At 42.4% G+C, this 9,871-nt stretch overlaps 1 protein-coding gene and 1 long non-coding RNA gene across 2 annotated transcripts; both read right to left on the bottom strand.

The window, feature by feature from the left end:
* Positions 1-779: 779 nt before the first annotated feature.
* LOC127309695 (myosin-2) lies at positions 780-2,031 on the bottom strand. Its single transcript, XM_051340447.1, has 2 exons — positions 1,617-2,031; positions 780-1,486 (listed from the first exon to the last, which is right to left on the bottom strand). Exons 1-2 carry the CDS (start codon positions 1,881-1,883, stop codon positions 884-886), a joined length of 870 nt encoding a protein of 289 aa, XP_051196407.1. The 5' UTR covers positions 1,884-2,031; the 3' UTR covers positions 780-883.
* A 2,257-nt stretch (positions 2,032-4,288) lies between these two features.
* LOC127309696 (uncharacterized) lies at positions 4,289-5,881 on the bottom strand. Its single transcript, XR_007857291.1, has 3 exons — positions 5,840-5,881; positions 5,174-5,555; positions 4,289-4,606 (listed from the first exon to the last, which is right to left on the bottom strand). It is a non-coding gene; the product is annotated as an uncharacterized lncRNA (long non-coding RNA).
* Positions 5,882-9,871: the final 3,990 nt, after the last annotated feature.

The following is a 9,871-nucleotide window of genomic DNA, read 5'->3' as shown; positions in this document are numbered from 1 at the left end:
AACATTTGGTGGTCAAACTACAACAAATAGCTGGACAAATCGCTCAGAAATGAGAGAAAATGGTGTTGGGCTGAGAGCAAACGAGAGAGAGAGCTGATGAACTGAGAGCTGGAGGAGGAAGAAGAGACTCGACCACGCGCGTCGAGCAGCAGCGCGGCGCGGGCGATTTTAATGCCATGCGTTTCGGTGTCAGCTACCCCGAATCGGGGTCACGGGCACGGACTTTAGCGCTCCGGGATTCCTCTCCCCGACAGGCCTGCTCTTGGCCAGGAGACAGCCCGACAATGCCCGCGCGTGGCCGACAGCGGCGTCTCGGGCCCGCTGACCCCGATTTTGGCCGCGTCCGCCAGATTCGCTCCGCTTCGGGTTCGTGAACCCCGATTTTACAGTTTCGGGTTAGCGGGCCCCGACGGTGTATTATTCTTGTAAAAGATGAAAAACTAATATTATTTATGGAATTAATATTAAAAGTGTATTATTTTTAAAAAAAATCGCCACAAAGTGGTGGTGGCAAAGAATAGTACCCCATAATCAGGAATCGGGAGCAAGAGGTAAGAAGAAGAAGAAGCCTACAATAATGCACTAAGTGGCGAGCCTACGATTTTTTCAAAGACTGATCAAACAAAGTCTAGGATGTCAGTTTTTTGTTCGTGGACAAAATTACTATACAAAGTCATGTAACGCAAGCAGGGGCACCCCGGAAAGCCTGGGGGCTGGGGAGATGCTAGATCATGTACTCACTGCCTTGATAAAAGCAAATTATGTAGTGAAGTGCCTTTGACACAATTTGGGATATGTCAATTTTAGATACCCAATTAACCGAAATATTTTTAGCATTTGTACAAGAAAAACATGCATAGCCCAAGTATTTGTGCGATCGTGTTTAAATCCAGCAGCTGCTCTGACGCCTTCTGTCCCTGTCGATCTCGGCCTTGGCCCTGCGCAGCCGAGCCTCGTAATCCTTCTTCCACGCACGGAACTGCGCCTTGAGCTTCTTCAGATCCCCGACGGAGTCCGCGCTCGGCACGCCAGGCTCCCACTGCGGCCTCGGCTCGGCAACCAGCGCGACCGCGCCCTTCTCGAACGCTTGGCTCCCCCGCCGGAACTCCGCGCCGAGCCGGCCCACCGCGCTGGTCCGCCTGGAACCATCCGCACTTCGACGGCGATCGGTCTGCCACAGCCTCGTCGGCGGCGCGTCCTCGTCGTACGGCAACTCCTGGGCCATCCTTGCAGCGTCCTGGGCTATCCTTGCGGCGTCCCGGGCCACCTGCAGAGACGCCAGCTGCTCGTGGAATGCCTCCTCGAGGGACTTGATCCTGATCTCGTACTCCAGCCACCGGACGTGGTAGCTTTCCATCCGCCGCCGCAGCGCCGCGTTCTCCTCCTCTTTCTGTCGCAGCCGCACCTCCGCCTCCGCCGCCTTCCGCTCCAGCTCCGCCACCGCGACAGCGACCGAAACCTCCACCGTTGACACGTCGTCGTCTCCCTGCCACCAATATTGGACAAAATCATCACAAGACATCAATTGCTGCATCGCGAAATCGCACCTCTTGTGAATGTGATCAGCTCCGGAAATGAATGAATCAGTGACACTAATGGGCATGGATCAGAGGTACCTTGCGAGGTGACGGCGTCGACGGCGGAGTCCATGAACCTGCAGCGGCTCCGGCGACCCTCGGCAGCGACGGGAGCCGGCCTCGAGCGGTCGGCCGCACGGGCAATGTCGGTGGCAGCGGCGACTCGAGGGCGTCCTCCTCCTTCTCCACCTCCTTCTCGTCGTCGTCGTCTATTTGCGTTTCGTCTCCTCCTCCTTCCGACCTTCCCATCAGCGAGTGCAGCATCGCCTCCAGCGAGCTCAGAGAAGACGTCGCCACCACCGACATGGCCGGCCCGTGACTATGCTAGCATCGATCGGAGTGCGCTCGATTGATCGATCGATCAATGCGCCGCGGATGCACGCATTGTCGTTCGAAGAACAGATCGATCGGGCTAGGGTAGAAACGGAATAAGGGAGCGCGCGCAGAGGGAGGAAAGAGCCCGCGAATATAGGATCTTCATGTACGGAAATCTTTTGTTTTCGTGACATGATCTTCCGCACTGAGATGGCCGTGAATTAATTAATCGCACACCTTACCTAGCGGCTGGTTTGTCCACATTCTTTGTTTCTTCAAAATTGAAGTATACAGTATTGAACACTTGAATTCGGAGAAACCTATTGGACATCTCGATATTTGTCAGGTTTGCAATCATGTGTTGTATCATAAATTCGGTAGATATTCGTGGTGCATTGTAGAGAATCGGTTTTGCTAATTTTAAGTCGACTCAGAATTAAGTTAGAGCTTAGTCAGATCCTAAGTCATTTGATCTACATCATGATGTGTGCGTCTTATGAGTTGTAAAGGGGTTGCAATTGAAAAAAAAAATCAGTTACAAATAAACTACAAATGAAATCTGTTGCAATAGAGGTGCAACCAAGAATATGTCCCGTTATAAAGCATCGTTGCATCATGATACGTTCTAGCCTAGTATTTACTAGCAAATAAAGGCGCGGCGGCACGCCGCGCCGGATCATGGAAAATGTTTTGTTAATGTTTTTTTGGTTAATAAGAAATTTTTTTGTATGGTCTTGGGAAAAAAACTTGTTGGTAAACAACGGCATTTGAGGTCGATATGAAAGGCGGTGGTAAGTGTTTACTAATCCTTGCAATACGTGTGACCAGTGGCGGAGCTTGCCAGGAAATTTGGGGGGGCAAACCAGAAAAAACTATGATCTGGGGGGCAAAAAGCTCAAAAACTAATAATATAAGCCATTTTTTTCTTCACTAATATTCTTAAAGCTGGGGGGGGGGGGGGGCGGTGGCTCCCCCTGACTTGTACATAGCTACGCCACTGCGTGTGACAATGCCAACAAATTATGGCGCTATCTGAGTGGAGATCTCGCCCATGAAGCAGGGATTAGCTAGCTAGTCTTATTGATGCAAGTTCTTACTCTATTACACAGTTCATAGATCGTGTTACATACTTGGGGGTGGTGCTGGTGTTCCTTCTTCAGAGATGTGAGTGAATGGCCTTGTTGTCTTCATCATTGAAGGAGGCGATGATGATGAGTTCCTCTGTTGTTGCGAGGAGGCCGATAACTGGAGCAAATTTGGGTTTGGCGGCTGAAGGTACTGAGAGCAGTGTGGAAGCGGAAGGTATTGACAGCAGTGTGGAAGGCTGAGAGCTCAATTGTGTTCTGCATTGTAGCCGCACAGGATTCAGGGCTTGATACCGTTGTTGAAGGGAGAGTCCAAGGTGTGCCTGTTTTACTGTCATATTTGTAAGGCAAAGTTATTGGCATTGTTCTGTATGTATATGAACAAAGACAATTTGCCAGATGTCAGACTCAGTGATATCCTTTTATATACTGGATTTAAGACTTAAAGAGCGTGCCATGAGTTCTAGACGGTACTAAAGCAATATCGATTAAATCTATTAATATGATGAGTAAGCTGAAGGAGGCATTTGTCATGATTATACAGTCACTTAACATGACAGTAGTTTGACTAAGCCTAGTAGACATGCCGAGTGAACTAAGCAGGGCACTTACAGATACTTAATAAAACAAGTAAGTAGGTGGATGATATTTTACAATGTTCTTGGGGCCTGACACAATATTTCGATTAAATCTATTAATATGATGAGTAAGCTGAAGGAGGCATTTGTCATGATTATACAGTCACTTAACATGACAGTAGTTTGACTAAGCCTAGTAGACATGCCGAGTGAACTAAGCATGGCACTTACAGATACTTAATAAAACAAGTAGGTGGATGATATTTTACAATGTTCTTGGGGCCTGACACAATATTTTCCTCAAACAAAGCGTTAAATCCAGCGAGTACATGACAAATAAGAACCTATCAGTACAACGACGAAACAAAGCGTTCAGCAACCCAGTACAACAACCTCAATTCAATGACTAACCAAAGTGCTCAACAACTTGAACTATGTTATGTTGTATTGATATATCAAGGATCAGGCAGCTAAAAACCCTTGTCTTCATGTGATTTTACTGATCCAAAAGGTCCAAGTATATATTGAATCACGGGTGCTCAACTTAGATTACATGGCAAACCACTTATTAGTAGCTGAACCATGTCAGTGACCACACAGCCCCGCTGAATCATACTCAGGGGGCCACTAAATAAGCTCTAACTCCGACTTACGAATCCAATCTTCCACTAAGATAGATAGCATCTTACACAATGACAAAGAAAGGATAATCCATGATTTGTCATTTAGCAGCTTAACTTGAATCCGAACATAATTTTTTTATTTAATAAATTAAGACATGCTCTAGATCTGCCATGTATGAATCGGGTTTAGGGTGTAGAACTAATGCCGAAGAGTACTTTCGGATAGCATCATTGCCAAACAACACTGGTGAAATATAGCACTCATCTTGGTGGACGACATGTGCCGTAAGAACAGTACAGTACATGCCCTGTCATATCTATACTTCCTTGTCATTCCATGGAGATAGTGTGCCTTCTATACAACGACAGTATAGTTGTTTAAGAACAGAGATGGTGGTGCCCCTGGTACACCATATGTCTCAGGAACTCTGCAATAGTATTTGGTATTCTTATCAGTTTCTGAGAACGGACAATGGCAGTATACATAGATAGATCATTTATACATCTTGTTTGTTGATCAACATATTCCGAGGGATGAATGGAATTAAAAATAATCGATCATGTATGGGAAATAACATTAAGTTACCTTACAAACTATATTAATAAAATGAACAAGTCCCCAGAGGTTATTTTTTAATGAAATCTTTTATTTGGACAGAATGTAATATATGAGAATTTATATGCATATCCCTAGGCTGCTCAAGAGGACCAACATGCCATAGCCCCTCTCAGGCTCAAATGCAAACTACAACTCATTAGTTTTATAGTAGTATTGTGGTGAACAGTTCAGAGAGTAAATACGCTAAAACATATTCACCAGTTAACTGATTCGCCTGTTGTCTAAGCCAGCCCCAAAGGAGACATTCTTTGCCAGTGGAATATAACCCCAATATATTAAAGTATAGAACCGCACTAAATTATGTTATTATGATCATGCAGCAAACAAAGGTAGGGATAATATCAAAGGTACTTTTAGTTAGTGAGCTCAATTTTACCTTCCATTGTAATGCAGATGCTGCGAGGATCTCTTCACTTTGGCAAGCTGACATGCGGCCAAAAAAGTAATCCTCAATGGAATTCAACTTTGTTTCACCTGGAAAGACAGAAAATATTTTTACCCCGTACTGATTGTCAGAACAATAGTCCCTTATGTAGCTAATCGAACCAGGCAATCATATACTGAGTACCTTTTTTGACCAGAAAAGAGAGAAATATGTCTTTATTACTTACATGTTAAGTAGCTGATGACAGTGTTCAACAGGGAATGGTGTGAAAGAAAAAATCGCAATCCAAAGGAAATCAAAGTGGTTTCAAGTCACTGCATTTGATAATTTTATCAGAGGGTGGTGTCAACCTCCAATCTGCATTTTTCTGAACCTGCAAAATATGTATCTCTCAGCCATGTTTTTTCAAAAATAATTCATAACATGGTAAGAAAAAACAATGTGCAGAAGGTTGTGCTTAAATAGGTCAATGCTAATTAGTAGGTAGTCATTGTATGTTGTCACCACAATTCTGGTACACAAGATGCTCGAAATTGTTACGGTGTGTCAATATTCTTAAAGCATGTTAAAAGTTAAGAAGAGAAGATAAAGCTTCAGTCAACGAAACACCAAATAAAATAAGATAGAAAAAGTTAAAAATAGGGGATCTTTGCTAACCACAACAATGTCACGGGAAAGCGGGGAAGGGAGTACATGATACAATCATGTTTCTTGTGCCGTGGTAATCGTCAAAAGAAAGTACATGCAAGAGAAATCAGGTTTTTCATTGGAAAGAGTAGCATCATGCTGGATATGGGGAATGTTAGACATACACCAGCATACACACGCTGTTTCTCTCCTCTGATATAAGCTTATGTTTCACCATACGTAAGGAGTGATATAACTTCCCGCCATTATTTTTCGCTTGCTTATGGTAATGATTTTCGAAAGAAGCCTTATTGAACTCTTCTAATGCCAAGAGATTTATAGCAGATCAACTTGACACCAAAAATATGTAACATACTGCAATCTATGTGCTGCTAAGTGTAGCAAAATTAAGTTGGATAACCTCAGAATCTATTTTTTTTTTCCTGAAGTGACTACCTTCATCTAAACTACTTATGCTGATCAAATTTGAGAAAAGTTAAGTGTCTGTCTGTCAGGGAATATACTTCTGTAATCAACATGAAGTCAGTAATCTAGGTAAAAAAAAGCAATGTCTCCACAGATAGAAACAATGAGATTGCTTATTGTTTTTTATATTCCATTAACACAAGGAGAAGCGATGAAGGAGCATACCCTTGTAACTTCGATTTGATCAAAATCCATTACGCACAGGGGAGAAAGCGCACCCTGAAGAGAAAACTACAAACAGCATGCATGGCTAATCAACATATATTCAGAGGACGCACAGTACGTCAGCAGTGCAGATTCATCTAATCTAGCAACAAACAAAAGGTAAGAACGGCCACCACAGCACATTCAACCAGGCGAACCCTCACCTTCCAGATGGAAACAGAAACAAAATGGCCTCCAAACTCCGAGCAGAGTTCACCTACCACTACCAGCAGTAGACTTGCAGAAAAAAACATGGAGGAACAGCAAGTAGAGGAAAGAAAGGAACAACACCTGTTGCATAACCCTGCCCATTTCTCAATGGCATTATAGGCACACCAACCTTCAAAGAAATCTTCTGATATGGGAAATTACCAATGTCAGCAACATGGAGAAATTCCAGAGGTTATAATAAACCTGCATCACCAACAGATAGTGTCACAAGTATAAATTCCCTTGCAACCCTAGAAAGAACCACATCATTTATTGCATTTGCCACACTATTAGTAGGGAGAACAATAGCATTTCGCCCTAAATAGGAAGATTCTAAATAATTTTCTGAAAATAAATCACAATCTGCATCAACTATAGCTGGCACATGATCAGAGTTTTGTAGCAATGCCACATCAGGAGGTGGATGCATGGCATGTACGAATGGAAGTAAAATATGAATCATTGAGTGAAAGGCACATGAGAAAATTAAGCAGAGTTGAACCAACCTGTATAACACTGCTAGGTTAGGCACGATATAAAGAATAGACCGAGCATTTAACTATTTATTCTGCTCTAGCATGAAAGCGAAGACTAACAGAATAGTAGCCATTCAGATTAAATAGAAGCAAGAAAGGAACTCGCTAGCCCCTCTATTGAAAACTATAGATCATTGATATCAGGTATTATACTGAAGAGAATAGCTTCCTGAAGGTACGGTTTCTATTACCAACACTAACCTATTTAGCACAGAAATACTGTTCTGTAACACATTTCTAAGCAGTCTATGTTTATCAGAAGTTCAATATGCAGAACCAAACTACTGTAAAAATCGCTATTAATTCCATGAAAGTTGTGTGAGATTCCTTACTATAAAGTTATAATGTCTGTTAGACTGACGAAAAGGAAACATGTAAGGTCCGCATATTTAAAAATCTAATTCTTATAACATTATATGTTGGTTATAAGTTTTTCCTGTGTGAGATTCCTTACTATTTTGGTTAACATAAAGCGAGCAGACAATTGGAGTTGGGCATGAGAAGAGTTACAGGTAAGGTTTCAACAAAGACCCAATGGTGTGTCTAGATATCAACTACTTACACATGTATAGTTGTACATTAAAAAATTCCTGAAAAGCAAAAAGGGTGACAGGAGCTTACGATATTAGCTATAGTGTGTGTAGCAAAATGTTCCCCAAAGGAAGTTCACAATAGAAACGAAATGGAAAGGGAAAAAAAACTGACATTGAACCTACTGGTCTAATTACCTAATTGCGTGACATTCTTAAATGTCTCAACTATGAATAAAGCTCCAGAGTTATTGACCAAACCTTGTAAGAACAAAACTTGATGCTGCAATTGCTCGTCAATAAATAGAAAGGGTACTAATATATTTTATCATAGGTTGAAGGATAAACAATTTTATCAAGTGGGTCAGCCAAAACAAAGTGCATAGGTGCAGAAAAGTAGGAAATGTGCACTGTGTTTTTTTCTAGCAGTGAGCTTCCTATCCTATTAGATTTGTTAAGAATTCCATCTAACCCTGAAGAACAATAAACGTTTGACTGCAGATTAAAAAATAACATAAGTGTATAGAAATATATCAGCTGACTCTGTTGTACTGTCTTGAATACCCGATTTGTTTTCAGTTCAGTCTCAAACTATTTTTTTGAAAATGAAAAAAAATAGTAGCGTCATCTGCTTCCATTAATATGGCCATAATACCACTCTTATAATTAATCAGCTAACATCGAATTCTCTTCGGTTATCTATGGCAGCTCTCATTTTCCTTATTGTGAAACTGCTAGCTTCATGACTTCGGAGAAACATCCAAGGAGGACAAAAAAAAAATGGAAGTCATGAATTAGTATTTTGCATGAACGGCTAGATTATACCAAAAGAGAGAAGGAGGACAAATGCGACATCATATCACAGAAGTGCTTAAAAAATCTTGCCAAAGAAGTTGTGGAGTATTAGAAGTTTGCTTCTAACTGAAGTGAAAAATGCATGTCAATATTCAGGTAGAAGGATTGGGCATGTTGCTCTCTGCCTGAGTAATTAAGTAACACCATCTTGAAAACAAAATTACAAGAATCATTATGTGTGTTGATGGGCAAATGTCACCTGATAGTTTCCTGCAAATGACAGAATATATCCACTAACAACCCAAAAAATCATTGTGCAAATAGAAAATACGATAAAAGTATAGATACATATGGAAGAAAATTTTAATGGTTATCGGTAAATATGTTCACCAAATAAACAGTTAATGTAACGTAGCTGAGCTATTTCTTATATTACACTATAGCTAAGAACATCTGACATCCACATTAAACAGAACTGAGTTTCCTTTCATATAAACACAACCTAAAATAAAGTGAACAGAAATCTGTGAAACAGGAAATATCTGCATAAATATTAGCGTGGTCTTCATTTGTATGTCCAACAACCAACCTGTTTACTTCTATCGAAAATCATCCTGTTTTCCAAAACTACTGAAGGGAAGTAATTATTTAGCTAACCTAAGTAGCATTTCATAGTGCATTAAGAGCTGAGGACAGATATGATCAGTTCATGCAAAGATCTTCATAGTGCATTAGGAGTTGAGGACAGATGATTCAAAACCAAATTAGCAATTCTAGAAGAACCTGGATATCCCTGATCAACAATAACATTGCAAGAGATCAAATCAGCCTGAATTGCTGGATCATCCACAGACTCATGTTCCAAAATCATGATCTGCAAATTTCATAGGTAGATCAGTCAGATGGGTTCCTCACCAGCAAAATAAACTGAACCGTTCAGCTAACTCGCAGCAGCACAGCACCGCGGAAAACCACCTCACCATTCTCGTGGACGGCGGTCCCTGCTAGTCGGCATGGCTGCCAAATGGGTCGCGCATGACCTCCTTCCACTCATTGGACGTACAATCCACCTGGCCTCCCCGATGTGGTCGTTATCGGTGGCGTCTCCATCCTAGAGGCGGAAGCATCCTCCTCCTCCTCAAGCTCGTTTGCCGCGGCGTGGTAGCGTCGATGGTGGTGCAAGCATCCCCGCATCGCGCCTCCTCCTCCAGCTCGTCGGCAGAGTCGGCGGCGTCCTCGTGGAGTCCTCTCTGCGACGCGCCTCCTCCTCACGGCTGATGCTCATCGGCGGCAAGGTAGCG

This window comes from Lolium perenne, chromosome 6 (genome assembly GCF_019359855.2).
Source record: "Lolium perenne isolate Kyuss_39 chromosome 6, Kyuss_2.0, whole genome shotgun sequence".
Classification (NCBI taxonomy): Eukaryota; Viridiplantae; Streptophyta; class Magnoliopsida; order Poales; family Poaceae; genus Lolium; species Lolium perenne.
The sequence above is the reverse complement of the archived record's forward strand: the minus strand, read 5'-3'. Positions and strand labels throughout refer to the sequence as shown.